Source organism: Eulemur rufifrons, chromosome 30 (assembly GCF_041146395.1).
Source record: "Eulemur rufifrons isolate Redbay chromosome 30, OSU_ERuf_1, whole genome shotgun sequence".
NCBI lineage: Eukaryota > Metazoa > Chordata > Mammalia > Primates > Lemuridae > Eulemur > Eulemur rufifrons.
In genome coordinates, this window is record NC_091012.1 from 18,975,153 (window position 1) to 18,996,810 (window position 21,658).

Genomic DNA, 21,658 nt, shown 5'->3' on the forward strand with positions numbered 1-21,658 from the left:
CTAAATCATTAATTTCTGTTCAAACCTTTAAAAATTCTCCTTTACTTTCTTTTGGTTTGTTTGTTTGTTTCCAACAATCTAGAGTTGAATGCCTAGTTTACTTACTTTTGAACTTTGTTTCTCCGTGATAAGGATAACTTATTTATTAACCACTCTCATGAGGTTTATTCCTTTAGCAAACAGTCCTTGAGTTCTAACACAGGAATGGGCAAACTATAGCCTACGAATTTGGCCTGCAGTCTGCTTTTGTGAGGACTGTGAGTTACGAATGGTTATTACACGTTTAAAGGATTACAAAAACAAACAAAGAAGAGTATGCAACAGAGACCACCTGTGGCCTGTAAAGACTAACATATTTCTATCTCTCTGGCCCTTTACAGAAAAAGTTAGTGGACTGGACTGCTGGTCTACTCTAATGGCAGTAGAGATGCCCAGACAGTTAACATTAAGCCTTAGTACCAGAACCCTCTGGATCCCAGAGCTTGCCTAAATTTACTAATTTCAGTCTTGATCATCTTCCTCCAACATCGTGGTTCTCGAATGTATTTGTACCATCCACATATAAAATACTCTTTCATAAGCAGTATTTCTCATTATAGGAGCACCTCATAATGGGGAGAAGGGGAACCCCAACACCCTTCAAGGATCACTGCCACCGTGTTCAACAGTTTAAAATATTTTGAATGTGAATTTGGAATTGTCCATGAACATTTCAATGATAAGGGCCTTTCTCCCTTGGTTTTCAAGTTAAAAAGCAAACTAATCTGTGTCCTTTAATAATATTTGTCTTTGGCATGTTAGAAATCAGTGTTAATGTTGGTATTAGAGGGACATATTACAAGAGAACTCTGTCAGAAATGGTGAAATCTGGCCTTGGCCCGGTTAGGCCTGCTGTCAAGTTTCTGAGTGAGATACATTAAATGAGCCATGGCAAATGGAAAACAAGGAGTTTTAGTGTTTCCTAGAATTATGCCTGTATACCCAACACCTGACTCTCTGGATATCCCTCCCTCACCTCTCTGACCCAGAGGCCTAAGGAGGCTTCTCCTTAAGCCCGAACGCAACAAATTATCACCAGTCATGCTCCATAAAACCTCGACATTATTGGGCCATAAGAGAATAAGGCAGCTGGCCAGGCCTGCAGCCCGGGTTGAGAGGAGCGTACCAGGAAAGGAAAAAAAAAATAAGCCAAAGACTAAAGGAGCATATGCCCTTACCACTTTTGCAATAAGTTGGGCTAGGCTTTTAGGACTACGTAGGACCCTTCCTGGCAGCCAAGTGGGAGCAGATGAATGTTGGCTGGATCTGTCTCAAATGGGCTGCTCCTGTATTTCCCATCACTTCCACCTCACTGAAGTAGAACTAGAAGCAGAAAAGAATACCCTAAAAGTCCCATCCATTTCGAGGCACTTAACTCACAGTGACGACCCTCCACACCTCTCCCCCACCCTCCAAACAACACCAATAAAAACACAAAAACATCACCTCCCCCGCCCCCAACTGTGTCCTCAGTAGCCCCAAAGATTACTTATTGTGTACAATTTCAGTCTAAAGGATGCACTTTCCCAAAGTTGAATGTTTGAGAAAGAGGTTTTATTCTGAAGAGTTCATATCATCCCTTTCAAAAGTGTAAAAATAACACAATAGGTAAGAAAACACCTAAGTCGGTTTGCATGGAACATTTGGACCAAAAAGCCTTGGAAACTTACTGTTTTAAAATAGAACGCCCTCCTGCTGTTGGGGAACAAAGAGGACACTGCCTTACATTCACGTGATCACACAATACCAAAGAGCCATGCTCTGTTTAAATATTTGAGTTAAATAAAAGTCACAATGTAGATTCCAGATACCTCCTGGGACAGAGCCAGAACTGTGAATTCTATGCAAACAGATACACTGGCACTGGAACTGTTGCACTGGACACACTTGCATTGCAGGGATCTGAGTAAGGACTGCCTCACAGATGGCCTGTAGATTCATTGCTCCCCATGCTAGGCCCACATACTAGGCCTACTGTAAATTTCAAAGGAAGGAATACATGCTGTACCTGAAAGAGAACTCTCTGGTGCTGCCTATTGCCCCCTGACAAGTAGATGAGATAGTCACATTGTGCAGATGGAGTCCATCTAAACCACAGGTGAAGGGTACTAGAAGAGCATTATCCTGGATTGAGGGCTGCAGCAACAACAAAGCTGTAAGGAATAAAATGACTCCCGCACGTCGGTATAGTGCGGGTGAGTCAAGGGAGCGATCTGGTGATCACAAAGACACAGAGATACTAGTGTCTAAGCCATGAGTGTCACGATGAAATCACATAGCTGAGGAATTTAGACAGAGCCGTGCAAAATGAAATCATCACTATGAAACAAAGATGGGGGTGGGAGGCGGCGCTGGGTGGGAGAAGAGGAGGAAAGAGATTAAAGGGATTCTCATTTTTACGTTGCAGTTTTTTGGAAGAGAGCCATATCCTCTACTCTGATTCTATCGAAATGTGTTTTTCTCCCACTATTATGAAAATAAGCGTTTGGGATACAGGTAACTTTCAGTCCACTACATTCCTACGGTGGCAACAGGGGTAACATAAAACGTAGAACCAGGAACGATGTCTCTTCTTTCTCCCCAAATGCAAAGGTGGATGTGTGAGGTTTGAGAGCAGGCACAAAGTCATTTGGTTACCGTGATTTATCATCAGATCCCCTGTCCCGAGGGGGAGACGGCTTCTTGCAGAACGAGGTGAAGGAGGTGGTTCTGCTCAGCAGTCAACAGTGGCCACATGTCCACTTGCAGCGACTTGATGGCTTCCGTGTCCTTTTCGTGGGTAGCCATGACCAGGGACTGGAGCAGCAGAAAGAGCTCCTCGGGAAGCTGGCCACTGCATTCCTGCCCGTGGCTGTCAAAAGCCTCCCAGGAGTACTTCTCCAGGGTCTGGGCATGCTCCGGCAGCAGCTTGCCGGGCGGTGGTTGCAGGAGCAGCAGCAGGAGCACGCGAGACACCTCGCAGCGGACCAGCACGTCTGAGAAGGCGCCCAGGGCTGCGGGAGAAGGAGCCGTAGAGCCGGCGTTCGGGGGGAGCAGCGCGGCGGGCAGGGCGGGTGTCGCGCCGGGTCCGGGCTGGGGCGTCGGCGTCGGCGGCAGTGGTGGCGGCGGAGGCGGCACGGGATGGCCGCCGTGCTCCCGCGCCAGGCGCTGCATGCGCGTGAAGACCGCCAAGGCGCCGGTGTAGTCGCGCGCCAGCAGCTGGCAGGAGGCAGACTCGCCGAGCGCCTGCAGCGCGGCCAGCGGCAGCTGGGGCAGCTGGAGCTGGGCGGCGCGCTGGAAGTGACCGGCGGCGGCAGCCGGCTGACCCAGGTCGCGCAGGGCGGCGGCCAGCTCGAGGCAGAGGGCGGCGGCGGCGGCCGGCTGGCCCAGCTCGAGGTGCAGGCGCACGGCGGCGCCCAGGGCGCTGGCGGCAGCCTGCAGCGGCTCCCCGTAGGCGGCGGGGCAGACCAGGCGCTGGCGCGCGTCGCGCTCCTGCCGCAGGAAGAGGCGCGCGGCCTCGGTGAGGGCCAGCGCCTCCCCGGGCCCGTGGAAAAGCGCCTGCTGGCAGCGCGCCACCGCCAGCTGGCACCAGGCCGCGTACGGCAGGCACTCCTGGGCGCGCAGCTCCCGGCCCAGCTGCCCGAACTGCTCGCCGGCCTCCGCCACGTTCGGCTTCCGCAGGAACCGCTTCTTCAGCTTGTTCGACACCAGCCGGTACCGGGCCAGGAAGTCCCCGGCATCCAGGCCGAGCCCCGCGCCGCCGCCCAGGCCGGCCGCGGCCGCCGCCATGGTCGCCGTCCCCAGCGTTTCTGGGCGCGCTGACGCAGCCAGTGGACGTGGCGGCACCACCGGTTGGGGGGCCGCGACGTGCCCTGCGCCTCCCAGAGGCTGGTCGGCGAAACCGCGCCCGCTCCGGAGCCCTAGGCAGAGCCGTTGCCCTGGTGATATGCAAAGAGCGGGATCGGAGGCGGGGCCTGGCCCACTTGCCAGCGGCGTATGCAAATCAAAGGACTTGGGGCGGAGGCTGGCCTGACGCCTGCTCTGGATGCAAATCAAATCCAGGATCCTGCGCGGCAGGCGGGTCCAGGCCTGGCGCCAAACGTTGCTAGGTTCTGCTTGTCTCTCTGTTGCTAAGGGCGTCCCTTAGCATCTCCATTTGGACACCCACAAAGCCACACTCGTGATCCTGCGTTATCCTCATTCCGTGTTTGTGTATTTCTGGGATGTTTCCCCTTGTCACTCCTCTGTTCCCGCCCAAAGTCCCTGCTCCATTGGAGCCCATGCGGACCGCTTCTTTCACCTCTGCACCCCAACACTGGCTGCCTTTAGAAGACACCGCAGTCATGATCTTGAGCTACACCCCAGCAAACCCCATGACTGGGGAATTCACCAGGCAGGCCCTGACTTGCTGAGGGCCTATGGGGGAGTCTTCTGTGCTCCCACCCTAGCCAGCACTTCCCACCCAGGGCCAACTGCTGCACTGTCACAGGGAGAGACTGCTCCTCTGTGCCATCCCTGACTCCCAACCCACCCCACCTTACCCCGAGACCCCAAACTCCTGCACTTCACTCCCTGCGCTATGGATATCTGTGCTCCACCGTGTCATCCCTGTCTCCCACTCCACCCGATCACACCCCGAGACCCCGACCCCCTGCCCTTCGCTCCCTCCGTCTATGGATGTCTCTGCTCCTCTGCGCCATCCCTGACTCCCACCCCACCCCACACCGAGACCCACACCCCCTGCCTTTGCCTCCCTTCTGGTATGGATGTCCCTGCTCCACTGTGCCATCCCCAATTGCCACCCCACCACACCCTGAGACCCCGGCCCCCTACCCTTCCCTCTGTCCAGTTATAGATGTCTCTGTTCCTCCGTGGCATCCGTGACTCCCTCCCCACCCCAGACACCGAGACCCCCACCACCTGCCCTTCCCTCCCTCCGGCTATGGATGTCTCACAACCCCCTCCGATGCAAAGTGACTCAAGCAGGCCCGTCGGTTTCTTTAAACGCTTTATTGACAGAACTTGCTGAATGCGCAGGGCAAGCGGGGTTGCCCTGGCTGGCCAGAGAGAGGGGCGAGTTTGGCTCCTGGTGGGGGGATAGACGGGTGGAGGGAAGGATGGCTGAGGCCCGGGAGCCAGGTGTCAGCAGCTACTCCTGGCCCGGGGCAACCTGGGAGACTGTGGTTGTCCTGAAGAGTCCACTTAGCAGCGGGCTGTTGTGGATGGCCATGTCCACCATCTGCGGGGTGATGCGCCTCCTGCCGCTGTTCTGGGCCTCGTTGCCCGCCAGCTCCAGGACCTTGGCCGTCAGGTACTGGACAACAGCAGCAAGGAACACCGGGGCGCTGCCGCTCAGCCTCGGGGAATAGTGGCCCTCCCGCAGAAGGCGCTCCATGTGGCTCACTGAGAACACCAGCTCGGCTCTGGCTGTGCGAGAGCAGGTCCGGCTCTGACGATGGGACGACCCTCGACGGCTCTGCCTGCCCGGCATGCTGGACAATGCGTGCGATATCTCCGCCCGGCCTAGCTCGACGCGATGCCTCTCAAGATGCCGGTCCTCAGTCCAGTACTCTGTACCCTAACGACCACGGACCAGTCCCTCATTGGTCAGGGAGTCGGCTGCGTGACACGCACATCCGGTGGCGTCATTGCCTCCCAGGTGGCCCGCGTGCAGCAGGCCTGGGCTTAGAACTGGCAGGCCGTGGGGTGGGAGGATGCTGCTCACCCTCGACCCTGGACCCTCTCCTTGCTGGAACTCCCGCTTCCTACTGGATGGGAACATGGTGCCAAAGATGGAGGGGTGGGGAAGGGTCGGTAGGACTCAGTGCCAATAAGTACATTCACATTGTTGTGCAGCCATCACGACCATCTAGCTGCAAAACATTTTCACCACCCCCAGAAGAAACCCCTGTACCCATTAAGCAGTCACTCCCCATACCCTGCACCACGTCCCACGTACACACGTACCCACACACATGCCACCGCCACCCCCACCCCCACCACCCCCACACTCCCCATAGTCCCTGGCAACTGATAACCTGCTTTCTGTCTGTGGAGTTTGCATATTCTGGAGATTTCCCATAGATTTGGTTCTTTGTGTTGCTATAAATGGATACCTGAGACTTGGCAATTTATATAGAAAAGAGATATTAGGTTGGTGCAAAAGTAATTGCTGTTTTGGACAGTGAATTTTAAATCATTATAACTAGGCTCAAACACATCTTTATTAATCAAAATAGGAACCATTACAATCAACACATTTTTGTCAATGATAAATAAGTTTGTTTATTGCTGTAGCATAAAAATCCATGCTTTGGGATTCAACGACCTCTTAGAAAGCATTTTCTGCATCCTCCTGGTTGTGGAAGCCTTTTCCCTGCAAGAAATTGTCGGGATGCTTGAAGAAGGGGTAGTCCCTTGGCGAGATGTCAGGTGAATGTGGTGGATGAGGCAAAATTTCGTGGCCCAATTTGTTCAACTTTTGAAGCATTGGTTGTACAATGTGCGGTTTGGTGTTGTCAGGGAGAAGAATTGGGCCCTTTCTGTTGACCAATACCAGCTGCAGGTGTTTCAGTGCATCTCATGGATCTGCTAAGCATACTTCTCAGATGTCCTGGTTTCGCCAGGATTCAGAAAGCTGTAGGGAACCAGACTGGCAGCAGACCACCAAACAGTGACCATGACCTTTTTGTGATGTAACTTTGGCTTTGGGAAGTGTTTTGGAGATTCTTCTTGGTCCAACCACTGAGCTGATTGTCACCAGTTGTTATACAAAATACACTTTTTGTCACATGTCACAATCAAATTGAGAACTGGTTCATTGTTGTTACGTACAAGAAGAGAGGACAACACTTCAAAATGACGATTTTTTTTTTTTTATTTTCGGTCAACTCATGAGGCATCCACTTATGGAGCTTTCTCACGTTTCTAATTTGCTTCAAATGCCGAATGACTGTAGAATGGTCGACAATGATGAGTTCTTGGACAGCTTCTCGTGTAGCTGTAATAGGATCAGTTTCAATGATTGCTCTCAATTGGTCATTGTCAACTTCCGATGGCTGGCCACTGCGCCCCTCATCGTCAAGCCTTTTGTTTCCTTTGCAAAACTTCTTGAACCACCAGTGCACTGTATGTTCATTAGCAGTTCCTGGGCCAAATGCGTTGTTGATGGTGCAAGTTGTTTCCATTGCTTTACAACCTATTTTGAACTTGAATAAGAAAATTGCTCAAATTTACTTTTTGTCTAACATCATTTCCATAGTCTAAAAGAAATAGAAAATAAACAGCAAGTAATGTTATTAGCAAAAATATATAATGCAAGAAATGCACATTGAAATGATGTATGACATAACCATATTTATTTAAAAATGTATTTTAATATCAAATGGCAAATTTCAACAATGTTAAAACCACAATTACTTTTGCACCAACTAATATATTTGAGTCACAGTTCTGCAGGCTGTACAAGAAGCATGGCTCCAGCACCTGCATCTAGTGAAAGCCTCAGACCGCTTCCACTAACAGCAGAAATGTGAGGGAAATTGGCATGTGCAGAGATCACATGGTGATAGAGGAAGTAAAAGAGTGAGGAGGTTCCAGGCTCCATTCAACAATCAGCTCTCATGGAAACTAATAGAGCAAGAACTCACTCATTACTGCAAGGAGACCACCAAGCTTTTCAAGAGGGAGCCACCTAAATGACTCAAACACCTCCCATTAGGCCCTGCCGCCAACATTGGAGATCAAATTTCAACATGAGTTTTTGTAAGGCCAAACAAAACATAGCCAAACCATAGCATTCTTCCTCTGGGCCCTCAAATCTCATGTCCTTCTCACATACAAAATACAATCATCCCTTCCTGATAGTCCCCCCAAGTCTTAACTCATTCCAGCACTGACTTCAAAGTCTAAAGTCCAAAGTCTCATCTGAGACTCAAGACAAGTTCCTTCCAGCTGTGAGCCTGTAAAATCAAAAACAAATTATTTACTTCCAAGATACAATGGTATAATAGACATTGGTAAACATTTTCATTCCAAAAGGGAGAAATTGGCCAAAAGAAAGGGGTAACAGGCCCCACACAAGTGTAAAATCCAACAGGGAAAACATTAAATCTTAAAGCTCTGAAATAATCTTTGACTCCATGTCTTGCATCCAGGGCACACTGGTTTGAGGGGTGGACTCCCAAGGTCTTGGACAGCCTCATCCCCATGGCTTTGCTGGGCAAAGCCCACACAGCTGCTCTCATGAGTTTGCATCCAATGCCCATGGCTTTTCCAGGGTGAGATTGCACATAGCTAGTGGCTCTATAATTCTTGGGTCTGGAGGATGGTGGCTCTGCTCCCACAGCTCCACTAGGAAGTGCCCTGTTGGGGACGCTCTGTGGGGACTCCAACCCCACATTTCCAGCTGGCATGGCATTAGTAGAGTCTCTCTGTGGGGTCTCTGCCCGTTTGGCAGGTTTCTTCCTGGGCACCCAGGCTTTCCAGTACCTCCTCTGAAATCTAGGTGGAAGCTGCCAAGCCTCCACTACTCTTGCACTTGGAATGCCTGCAGAGTTAGCACCGCATGGGCACCACCAAGGCTTACTGCTTGCACTTTCTGGAGCAGTGGTCCAAGCAGTAGCTGAGGCCCTTTGAGCTGCAGCTGGTGGTGGAGCAGCAGGGATGCCAAGAGAAATATCCTGAGGTGGTTCAGGGCAGCCCCTGAAAGCATTTTAGGCCTCTGGGCCTGTGATGGGAGGGGCTGCCTGAAAGATATCTGAAGTGCCTTTGGGGCCTTTTTCCCATTGTCTTGGCTATTAACACCTGGCTCCCTTTCATCTATGCTCATCTCTCTAGCAAATGCTTGCTGTGCAGCCTGCTTGGTTTACACTCCTGAAAATGCTCTTTCCTTCTCTAACACATGGCCAGGCTGAGAATTTTCCAAATTTTTATGCTCTGCTTCCCTTTTAATTATAAATGCCAACTTTAAGTCATTCCTTTGCTGCCATATCTGATTGTAAGCTGTTAAAAGGAGCCCTGCCACTCCTTGAAGTCTTTGGTGCTTAGAAATTTCTTTCACTGGATACCCTGGGCCTGTGGTGCCCAACCCCTGGGCTGTGGCCCATTACCAGTCCATGGCCTGTTAGGAAATGGACCACTCATCACCGCCTGAGCTCCATACCACCCCTGCCACGATACCCTTACCCATCCCCCGTCCATGGCTCCCATCAGTTTCCTGGGCAGGAAGAACTGCCCCCAGACCATGGTGGTGCAGTACTAGGGCTGAGTACAGGGCCACTTCAGGGTTCATAGTTAACAGGCCTGTTACTGGTGGTGCCAATGGGAGTTGTTCCTCCAGATCCTTTGACACATAGGGCTGGTGGCAGGACCATATACAAGCAGGGCTGGAGCCAAGTCCACAGGGTTCTAGGCTGCTTCTGGGTCCACAGCCAGAACCATGGTTGGCAGGCCCACCACCAGGATGTAAGCCTGCCTCATCAAAGCAGCCATCCTCAGTCTCGGGCTACTCTAGGGTTTATCAACTTCCTACTTGGATTCCAAGGCTCCCACAAAGGCATTTTTGTCCATAGACAGCTCCCAAATTATTGTTTCTGTAAGAGGATATGAGCTGGGGACCTCCTATTCAACCAACTCACTGATATCACTCCCCTGCTACTATGTAATTGCTTCCAAATGATGCTGCTGCTGGTGGTTTGTGAACCATGCTGGAGTATCAAAGTCCTAAATGGCTTCCTCAACTTTTATGAGCCCTCTACAGGAACCCAAAATAGAAAACTACTTCACTGGCCCCAGACCTAATCTCTCTTGTTCCACTCTCCTTCCTGGTGCTTTCCTCTTTTGGTATACTGCCCTAACATCTTTCTAGCCATAATTGTTTTATTTGGATGTTGTATGCTCTTGAGAAATGCATAAAGCAAAACTAGAAGGAAGATGTGATTGGGAGAAATTGCTTTACACTCTGTATTCACTTTCCATGTACTTGTGCTAACCCCTCTCTACAGGTATTCTTTGGCAATGTGGATTCATCTGGGATAAAACACAATATTTTTAACCCTCCAATTATTGCTCGGTACATCCGTTTGCACCCAACTCATTATAGCATCCGCAGCACTCTTCGTATGGAGTTGATGGGCTGTGATTTAAATAGTAAGTGCCAAGTCATCCCATATCCACTCCTCGCCCAACCACGGGTAAGGTGACTAACTTTCCTAGTTATCCTGAAGCTGGGGGGAAGGGAGTCCCAGTCTCAGGACACAGAACTATCAGACCTAAAACCAGCAAAGTCTTAGATAAAGCCAGGGCTTTTTTACCATAACCATGGCATTCCCCAGAGGCAGCCACCTCCTATGCTACTATTAACAAGGAAAATCAAACAGAGCTGAGCAGAGCTGTACAGAAAACAGGGACATGTTAACAATAATAGAATCTCTGCAAAAGTTAATGCCTGAAACATGATGTCATGATGACAATAGCCCTAGAGTATAGGTGGAGACAGCCCAGTATAACCTAGGACACAGGCTGTCCTTGTGATAACATTCTCCATTCATTTCTTTGAGGTTGCAGCATGCCATTGGGAATGGAGAGTAAAGAAATATCAGATGCACAGATTACTGCCTCATCCTGCCTCACCAACATGTTTGCCACCTGGTCTCCTTCACAAGCCCGACTTCACCTCCAGGGAAGGACTAATGCCTGGAGACCACAGGTAAGAGGCAACAGACTTACCATTTAACCAGTCCAGAGAAGGGAGTAGCGGTTGGGGAAAAACAGGGGAATCCCTTGATTATTTCTTCAGAGGTATTTCTGTCAACTGTTATTCCTAAAAAGAGTGTCAGGGAAGGCTGACTATGGGCAGACAACCCACAGGCTTTAGTGGATGTGCCATGTGATTTCTCATAGCATCCTTCAGGGAAAATGATCCCTAATTGAACCTCCTAGAAGAAGAATCTCTATATCCACTACTGGGCTAATATCTGTCAAAGAATTGTAGTAGCCAATGTATATTTTACAGATAAATGTCAACACTTAGCTTTCTTTCCAGGTTTCTCATTACTTCAAAGGAAAGGGTTACAGTCATGCACAAATATTTTCCAGAGCCACCCAGTGATTTTTCAATCACTGAATAGCTTTTGTAGTGGGGAATGAATGGAATTAATTTTCTCTGCTCCTCTAGGGGCTTATTTTAAACAAAAATAGGTTGCATACCACATTGCCAAACTTTTTATACTCAGTCTATATGTGGTTCATGTATTCATTCAGCAAACATTGACTAGGCACCTATTAAATGGCTGACCCTAGGGATGCAGAGATGAATTATGAAATATTTTGGTCCTCAAGTTGCTTAGAGTCTAAGAAGGGAAACTGAAAAATCCTTGTAATACAGAGTAATAAGTGCTATGATAAAAAGTACTGGTTAACAAGGGATTTGGGGATTTCTGGGAGCAAATGGTGATCAAGAGGATACTAGTCTGACACTGACTTCCCCAGGTGAATAATCCAAAAGAATGGCTGCAAGTGGACTTCCAGAAGACAATTAAAGTCACAGGAATTACCACCCAGGGAGTAAAATCTCTCCTTACCAGCATGTATGTGAAGGAGTTCCTCATCTCCAGCAGTCAAGATGGCCATCACTGGACTCTCTTTTTTCAGAATGGCAAAGTAAAGGTATGCTGCTCTCATATGAAAGACAAAAAAACTCCCCTAGAGCTTGACATTTAGAAAAATAACAAGGTTGGTATATGACCAAACTTTCAGGGTACAATTTACTGAGTACCTATGGTAACAGGACACTGTGAAAGGCATTCTGAGAGAACAGAGTGACTCTAAAAACAAGGAGACATCCCAAGAAAAGGGTAGAATAGAGCCGAGAGTTGATTCTCCTCACAGATGTTAATGTCATTCGGGATAATGGCAAGAATCAGAGGGATGAAGAAGAATGAGAGTTATTTGCCAAATGCTTAATGATGTTTGTATCCTCATCAGCAAGATCCCCAAGCCTTGCTGACCTTTAACTTTAATGGTCTGGACAGTCTTCATTCTTGATTTGAGTTTTCTGGATAATTCAACAAATGTGCTGATTAGAAGACATGACATAAAGTCTTATCATCCCATGAGTAATGGAGGAAGAACTAGTTCATACCTATGGTATTGTTTATATTCTTTTTCACCAAGAATTCACCATGATGTGGCCCTTATCAATCTCTCTAGTACAGTCTCTTGCCACTTTCCCTCTTGCTCTACAAGCTCTATCTTTACTAAGAAATTCTCAGGTCCCTGATTACAGCACATTATATCTCACACCAGGCTTTTATATACATACTGTTTCTTCTACCAGGAATATTTTTCCAGCAACCTCCTACTACACCTTTCATCTGACTCATTCTTTAAGTCTCAGATGAACATCATCTCCTCCAAGAATAATACCCTAATCCCTCAAGACTGTATTAAACACTTCTGCTTCTAGCAGTTTGGTGAACTAAAGTCTAGACAATTGATAGACTATAGAGGAAGTCCCCATTTAAAAAAGGTTATATCTCTGATGCATGCTACAACATGGACAAACTTTGAAAACATTCTAAGTGAATAGTCCAGACATAAAAGGATAAATATTGTATGATTCTGCTTATATGAGTGCATTAATTAGGGATATCCAAAGAAACAGACCAATAGGAGATTATATTATATATAATCTCATATATGGAATTGGACTAATATGGAGGCTGACAAGTCCCAAGATCTGCAGGGTGAATCAGCAAGCTGGAGATGACCCAGAGGAGCCTTGAGACCCAGGAAGAGCTAAGATTTTTTAGTTCAAGTCTGAAGGGAGGAAAAAGCTTAGTCTTCTCCTTGATATCTCATGACATAAATACTATGAAGTAAAGTTAATGATACTTAAATACTATTATATAGTCAATACATCATATGTTATATGATAAGGAGATAAGGAAAGGAATAAAACAAAAATATTATACATACATACAAACAAACATTCATAACAAAATAATCAGGAAATACTTATGACAATGACAGTCCTCATTTTTGTAATTAGTCACATGGTTATAGCTGGTATTTATAACTACCTTCTCCCACTACCCATTCTCCTTTCCTTCAACAAGTACCTCAACTGGTTGTGGTTCTTTACTTGGTGGGGTGACTTAAACTTTCATTCCTGAAAGGCCTGGGCCACTATTAGGCCTGCCTGAATTGGGTTGCTGCCGTTTTCCATTAACCCTAGTCACAGGGCATGGCAATACTAAGAGATACCCTAAGGAATCCTGAGATCCAATTATTCCCATTGCATGTAGGTTTCCCAATTTAGCGGCAGCAGTTCCCACTGTAAGGTCCAGCCTACACAGAAGAGCAATCACAGAGCTCTTCAGGGATGCCGGGGCTCCCCTCACAGATCTATGTCTCACAGTTGTGGTGAAAGATATATCTCCTGATATATCTCACCCAGGGTGGGTGAGTAGATTTTAAAGTACAAATACACTCTAATGTCCCAATCTCCCTAAGCCTTGGAATGTCTTTCTCTATATTAATCCAAGACAAGTCCATCATTTTTATCTCACTCACTGTGGGCCACCTTTTGGTCCATGTTTCAGCCAACCTACCAAACAAACTATTAGAGTCTTTTCTAATTCCACAAGCTGCAACATTACATACAGAATCTTTTCTCAGTGAGCCTGTATCAATAAATTCAGACTGATACAACTTTATGTTTCTTCCACCATTATCCCACATTCTTAGTATCCATTCCCACACATTGTTCCAGGATATATTAGTATAAATTAGAAAACTCAAGTAGTTCTTTTTGAATGTAGTGCCCCTTCTCATGGTTCATACTTTGTACCTCACCTTCAAGGATTTGCTGTATCTTGAGCATAGTTTTAGGTCTAAAAACAAAGAGAGGTGGTGTAGGTGGGTCCTGAGGAGAATCAACATTATCTTGCATGGCAACTGCCTCAGAAAAAGCCATTACATTTTCCTCAAGCGATAGAGAAATAATCCCTTCAAATGGGGATAGACAGGCCACTGGAGATGGAGGCTACTTCCCCTGGAAGTGGAGGAACCTCTTTCATTGGGGATAGAGAGTTTGCTTCCGTTGCCAAAGAAGACTCATCAGAACTTAAGGCTTCAATGTCCTCAGCTTAATCTTTCCACATGCCCCCATTACAACTTTCAGGATTCCTTTCCTTTCCAATAAATGCCCTCAATTTAACAGTAGACATCCTGTGAGGCTGGAAATTCAACTTGCATTGTAATTCAGCCACACAGGAATCTCAGACCTGTAGGCACAAGAGATAAGGCTCTCCTTCAGGGCACACATAGAAGCTTTCAGGTAATTTATGCAGCTCTTGAGCTGGGAATTTAAATCCATGAGCTCATCTGTTTCTTTCCTCACTTTGTCCAGCAACAATAGGAGCCAACGTCATTATATTCATTAGTTTGACAAATATGTTCATAAGTATCATATACATAGTCATTCGGATCCTTGCTTCTTATAAGTGGTTGATTAAGAGTATTCAATGGAGATATTTTGCACATCTCTATTGCCAGATCATACAATGGACTCTTTTGACTACTGGAAATAGAGTCATTAGTGTCTTTCAATTTAATCAGATTAGAGAAGCAATTCAAACAATCCAAAAGCCAAAGCAGAAAACTCATCCTTAAATTTCTGGTCCTCTAAAACCACTCTCAGTACCAAAAGCTGCATTAGTCAGTGTTCTCCAGAGAAACAGAACCAATAGATCACACACACACACACACACACACACACACTTATTATAAGGAATTAGCTCACGTGATTACAAAATCTGACAAATCCCAAGATATGCAGGATGAGTTGGCAACCTGGATACCCAGGAGAGCTGATGTTGTAGTTGTACTCCAAGTCTCAGGGACCTGAGAGTCAGGAGAACATATAATGGAGCTCCAATTTCAAGATCAGCAGGCTCAAGACACAGGAAGATGTTTTAGTTTGAGCCCAAAGGAAGGAAAAAGCTGAAATCCCAGTTCAAAATTAGTCAGGTAGAAAGAATTCTCTCTTACTAAGGGAGACTTAGCCTTTTTTATTCTATCCAGGCCTTCAACTGATTATATAAAGTATACCCACATTAGGGAGGGCAATCTGCTTTACTCAGTCTACCAATTCGAATGCTAATCTCACCAAAATACACTCTCACAGACACATGCAGAATTAAGTCTGACCTCATATATGGGCACCCCATGGCCCAGTCAAGTTGACATATAAAATTAACCATCATAATGTGGTACTTAGAATAGGCAAATTCATAGGGACAGAAATTATAACAGAAGTTACCAGGGGCTGGCAGGGGCATAACGGAGAGTTATTGTTTAATGAGTACAGAGTTTCTGTTTGGGTTGATGAAAAATTTCTGGAAATGGGTGGTGATAGTTGCATAACATTGTAAATGTACTTAATGCCACTGAATTGTACATTTATTTTTTTTTTTTTTTTTTTTTTTTTTTTGTTGAGACAGAGTCTCACTTTGTTGCCCAGGCTAGAGTGAGTGCCGTGGCGTCAGCTTAGCTCACAGCAACCTCAGACTCCTGGGCTTAAGCGATCCTACTGCCTCAGCCTCCCGAGTAGCTGGGACTACAGGCATGCGCCACTATGCCCGGCTAATTTTTTCTATATAGATTTTTAGTTGTCCGTATAATGTCTTTCTATTTTTAGTAGAGACGGGGTCTCGCTCAGGCTGGTCTCGAACTCCTGACCTTGAGCAATCCACCCGCCTCGGCCTCCCAGAGTGCTAGGATTACAGGCATGAGCCACCGCGCCCGGCCTGAATTGTACATTTAAATGGTTAGAATGATAAATTTTATATCATGTGTTTCATAACAATAAGAAAGGCTATATCACTGACAATACATACTTCTTAATGCATTGCTATACAGACTGAAGGGGAATCTCCAGTCTCCTCACCACCGCCACCAAAAAAAACCCCCATGAGCTTTTATTTAAACTAATGAGAACAGAGAGAGGTGAAAAATGAGCAAGTATAAAAGGGAACACCTTCCCACAGGGAAAATGCCCATATTAGTGTTGTTATTGGGAGACTAAAGCAAAATACGACTTGTTATTGGGAGACTTGAGCAAAATACGAGGAGAACTGAATGTGAAACTTCTGCATTAAGTCACAAACCCAAAAAGAAAGCTAATAGAGTTGCAGATAAGTAGTGTCCTCTGGCACCTGAAAGAAATATTCTCAAATACAGTCTAGGAAAAAGCACTCCAACTTTAGGATTCTCACATATTAAAATTATAAAATTATAGACATAGGTCAGCAAACATGCAAGACGAGACAACTTGAGTCCAAGTGAGCAGAAACAATCAATGCAGATTTAGAATTTGAAGAACATCAGATATTGACATTATCAGATACATAATATGAAATAATTATGCATAAAATCTTTAAAGCAATGAAATGTGGAAACATAAAAATAAAAGATGAATTATCCAGAATTATTAGGCAGTTTTTTAAAAAAAAAAACATTGCAGGACACAAAATCAGCATGCAAAAATCAGTTGTATTTCTATACACTAATAATGAAAAATCTGAAAAGGAAATTAGGATGACAATTCTATTTACAATAACATTAAAGATAATAAAATACTTAGGAATAAATTTAACCAAGAAGGTGCAAGGCTTGTACAATCAAAACCAAAAAAAATCCTGTTGAAAGAAATTAAAGAAGACCTAAATAAATGGAAAGATATCCTGGATTCATGGATTGGAAGACTTAATATTAAAATGAAAATATTACCCAAAACAATTTGCAGATTCAAAGCACTCCCTATCAGAATCTCAATGGCATTTTTTGTAGAAATTGGAAAACCTATCCTAAAATTCACATGGAATCTCAGGAGACCCTGAATAACCAAACCAATCCTGAAAAGAGCAACATTAAAGGAGTCATATTTCCCAACTTCAAAACTTACTACAAAGTTACAGGAATCAAAACAGTGACGTAATGACATAAATATAGACATATAGATCAATGGAATGGAATTCAGAGACCAAAAATAAATCTGCTATAGTCAATTGATTTTCAGTTAGGGTGCCAAGACCAGTCAGTGGGAAAAGAATAGTCTCTTCAACAAATCGTGCTGGGGCAACTAGATATCCACATGCAAAATAATGAAATTGGATCCTTACCATATACAAAAATTAACTCAAAATAGTAAAAGATCTAAAACTATAAAACTCTAGGGAAAAAAAACATAGGGTTAAATTGTCACAATATTGGATTTGGCAATGGTTTCTTTGCCAAATGACAATCACAAGCAATGACTACAGAAATTGATATATTAGACTTCTTTAAAATGAAAAGTTTTGGGGCCGGGCCCGGTGGCTCATGCCTGTAATCCTAGCACTCTCGGAGGCCGAGGGTGGGTGGATTGCTTGAGGTAAGCAGCTCGAGACCAGCCTGAGCAGGAGTGAGACCCCGTCTTTAATACAAATAGAAAAGTTAGCTGGGCATGGTGGTGTGTGCCTGTGGTGCCAGCTACTAGGGAGGCTGAGGCAGGAGGATCCCTTGAGTCCAGGTGTTTGAGGTTGCTGTGAGCTATGATGACGCCACTATGTTTCAGCCTGGGTGACAGAGTAAGACCCTGGCTAAAAAAAAAAAAAAAAAGGAAACTGAGTCCACCCCCTTCAAAAACATAAAAGTAAATAATGTAAACCAAAATTAAAAGCTTTTGAACATCAAGGGACAATAGCAAGAAAGTGAAAAGATGACCCACAGTATGGGGGAAAAATTTGCAAATTATCTATCTGATAAAGGGTCTAGTATCTAGGATATAGAAAGAACTCTTATAACTCAACAACAAAAATACACCTAAATTTTAAAATGAGTAAAAGACTTCAATAGAAACTTCTCTAAAGAAGATATACAAGTGGCCAACAAGCTCATGAAAAGGTACACAACATCATTAGTTATTAGGGAAATGCAAATCAAAGCCACAATGGAATACCACTTCACATCCACTAGGATGGCTATAATTTTTTACAAAACAAAAAATATCAAGTGGGAAAATAGCAAATGTTAGCAAGGATGTAAAGAAATTGGAACCCACATTGATGATTAAAAATGTGAAATGGGGCAGCCACGGTAGAGACCATTTTAACAGTTAATAAGGTAAGCACAGAATTGACATATGACCCAGAAATTCCACTCCTGGGTATGTACCCAAAAGAATTGAAAACAGGCATTTGAAGAAAAACTCATACACCAATGCTCATAGCAACACTATTTACAATAGCCAACAGGTGGAAATAACCCAAATGTCCATCAACTGATGAATGGATAAGCAAGATGTGGTGTATCCATACATGGAATATTATTCAGCCATAAAAATAGAAGTATTCATACATGCTATAACAAGGATGAACCTTGAAAATATTAAGCTAAGTGAAAGAAGCCAGACATAAAAGGCCACATACTGTATGGTCCCACTCATCTGAAATACCCAGAACATCAAATCCACAGGGACACAAAATAGATTATTGGTTGCCAGAGGCTGGCAGAAGGGCTAAGTGGGGAATAGCTTCTTAATGGGCATGGGATTTTCTTTTGGGGTGATAGAACTGTTCTGGAACCACATGGTGGTGATGACTATACAACATTGTGAATGTACTAAATGCCACTGAATTTTACACTTTAAAATGGTAAATTTTACGTTACGTGCATTTTACCACAATAAGAAAGTCAGAAGACATGTGCATTACCGTAATGAGTGACAAAGTGACAGCTGATTTCTAAACAATAACAAAAATCATGAATGATATCTTCAGAATGCTAAAAGGAAAAATATGAACCCCTCCTCCTAAAAGAAAACCTAATGAACATTCATTTAATGCATTAAAGCAAAAACTAAGAAATTTTCTAACATACATGAGTCATTTTAGCACTCAGACATATTAAAAAGTAATTCTAAAATATCTACTTTAGACAGAAGGAAAATATCTTAGATGAAAGTTTGAAATGCAAGAATAAAGACCAAAAAGAAGTTACTATTTATGTAAATCTAAATAAACATTGACTTTCTAAAGTAATATAAAAGTTTATATTACTTAAATACATACAACATATTCTGAAGTTAAACATATATATATATATATATATGTATGTACACACACAAATGTATTACATGAGTTATCTGAAATAGTCAAATTCATAGAAACAAAAAGTAGAATGATGGTTACCAGGGGCTAGGGAAGGGAGGAAATGAGGAGTTGTTTGATGGACATAGAGTTTCAGTTTTGCAAGATGAAAAGTTCTGGGAATTTGTTGCACAACAACATGAATATATTTAACATTACTGAACTGTACACTTAAAAATGCTTAAGATTTTTTTTAAAAGGCCATTACATACATGGAGATGCTAAGACCAGCCAACACCACGAGATGGATCTTAGGTGCCCTAATGCTAAGGGATAAAAGGGTGTGTGCTGGTAGATCTTCCTCTATAAACCATGTCCAGTGAGATAAAGAGGCTCCCAAGAATAAGGAGTCAGTGTTTGTGAAAAGAAGTTGGGTCAAGTGTACTTCTTTTCTTTATTTAAGTACTAGCTATCAAGCAAAAAGGGAAAGTCAAATGGAATTAATCCCTGTGATCCGATGGGATGATGGACCCTGCTTGGTCTGCTAAATGCTATTGTGCACACATAAAATGCTTTAAGTAAGACTCTATGCCTTCATAAGCTTTGAAAGATATAGACTTTAGTTGCTGATGTTAATGCCACTTACAATTTTAGAGATATGAGTTAACATTAGTTGGTTGAAGACTGTTATGGACTGAATTGTGTCCCCCCTAAAATTAATATGTTGAATTCCTAACCCCAGTACCTCAGAGTGTGACCTTATTTGGAGATAGTATCTATAAAGAGGTAATTGAGCTAAAATTAGGACATTAGGGTGGGCCTTATTCCTATATGACTGGTGTCCTTAAACAAAGAGGAGATTAGGATACAGACACGCACAGAGGGACGACTGTGTGAAAATACAGGGAGAACACGGCATCTACAAGCCAAGGAGAGAGGCCTCAGGAGAAATTAACCCTGTCAACACCTTGATCTTGGATTTCTAGCCTCCAGAACTGTGAGAAAATAAATTTCTACTGTTTAAGCCAAATGTATGTGTGTGTGTGTGTGTGTGTGAATTTAGAATATATGACAAAAACAGCATACAAGTCAAGATAGCGATAATATATATAATATCTATGTAATATAATTCTTGTATTATCTAGGAGGTAAAGATATTGATTAACATTAAACCTTGATAATTTGATGCACGTTATAATTTCTAGAATAACCAGTAAGTAATAGAATATAAAATAGGGTGTAAGAGGCCGGGCTCAATGCCTCACACCTATAATCCTAGCACTCTGGGAGGCCGAGGCGGGTGGATCGCTCGAGGTCAGGTGTTCGAGACCAGCCTGAGCAAGAGCGACACCCCTGTCTCTACTAAAAATAGAAAGAAATTATCTGGCCAGCTAAAAAATATATCTATAGGAAAAATTAGCCGGGCATTGTGGCACATGCCTGTAGTCCCAGCTACTCGGGAGGTTGAGGCAGGAGGATCGCTTGAGCCCAGGAGTTTGAGGTTGCTGTGAGCTAGGCTGACGCCATGGCACTCACTCTAGCCGGGGCAACAAAGCAAGACTCTGTCTCAATAAATAAATAAATAAAATAGGGTGTAAGACTTCCAAAACGGTAGAAGAAAAAATATGAAAGGGTAAAATATGGTCAATAAATCTAAATGAAAACAAGCAAAGAGAGGTAAAGAACATAAAACAGATAGAAAAATAGCAAGACAAGATGGTAGGTTTAAATCCAAATAAATAATATGAATGAACCAAATGTACCAGTTATAAGACAAAAATTGTCAGATCAATCAAAAAGCAAAACCAAATTCTGTGCATTTTACAAGACACATATCTAAAGCATTAGATACAGAAAAGTAGCAAGTCAAAAATGGAAAAAGTAATTATGCAAATATCTAAAGGATATCTGTTGCAGTTTTGTTGATATCAGACAAAATAGACTTTAAGGCAAGAATGTATTATTGGAGGTTAAGAATGTAATCTCATAATAATAAAAAGTGTCTGGGAAAATGCCATTTGAATTTATATTACTTAATTACATAGCCTCAAAATATTCAAAGCAAAAACTGACAGAAAAAAAGGAAAATAGACAAATTCAAAATTTAGAGTGGTAAATTTTAACACATCTCTTTCATCAATTGACAAAACAGACAAAGATAAAGTATAGAAATAGAACAATTAACAACACAATTCACAAATTTAACCTTATGGATATATTTAGAAAATTGCACCTTGAAACTGCAGAATTACACATTCTTTCTAAGCACAAAGGAAATACTTACTAAAATTTTCCATTTTAAACTATAAATAAGCTACAAATAAAGTAGTCTCAAATTTCAGATAATATAGACCAGGAATTCTGGTCACAATAGAATTAAAACAGACACAAATAAGAAAGAGATAACTATAAAATCTTCCTATGTTAGGAATCAAGAAATACATCTTTAATACCCCATATGTCAAAGGAGAAATCATGAATTAGAAAGTATTTTGAACTGAATGATA

The 21,658-nt window shown here is 43.8% G+C and overlaps 3 protein-coding genes across 7 annotated transcripts in view; 1 reads left to right on the top strand and 2 right to left on the bottom strand.

The window, feature by feature from the left end:
* F8 (coagulation factor VIII) overlaps positions 1 to 21,658 on the top strand; it is a 131,666-nt gene that overhangs the window by 102,215 nt on the left and 7,793 nt on the right. For all 5 annotated transcript variants that reach the window (XM_069463242.1, XM_069463243.1, XM_069463245.1 and 2 more), the window contains 3 exons: positions 10,023 to 10,167; positions 10,578 to 10,726; positions 11,509 to 11,685. In XM_069463242.1, coding sequence (XP_069319343.1) covers positions 10,023 to 10,167; positions 10,578 to 10,726; positions 11,509 to 11,685 — 471 coding nt within the window. The remainder of the gene's footprint in view (positions 1 to 10,022; positions 10,168 to 10,577; positions 10,727 to 11,508; positions 11,686 to 21,658) is intronic.
* LOC138378125 (40-kDa huntingtin-associated protein) lies at positions 1,758 to 3,973 on the bottom strand. Its single transcript, XM_069463427.1, has one exon. The coding sequence runs from the start codon at positions 3,805 to 3,807 to the stop codon at positions 2,689 to 2,691; it is 1,119 nt and encodes a 372-aa protein (XP_069319528.1). The 5' UTR covers positions 3,808 to 3,973; the 3' UTR covers positions 1,758 to 2,688.
* On the bottom strand, positions 5,103 to 5,509 carry LOC138379068 (histone H2A-Bbd type 2/3-like). Its single transcript, XM_069464339.1, has one exon. It carries the CDS (start codon positions 5,507 to 5,509, stop codon positions 5,168 to 5,170), a length of 342 nt encoding a protein of 113 aa, XP_069320440.1. The 3' UTR covers positions 5,103 to 5,167.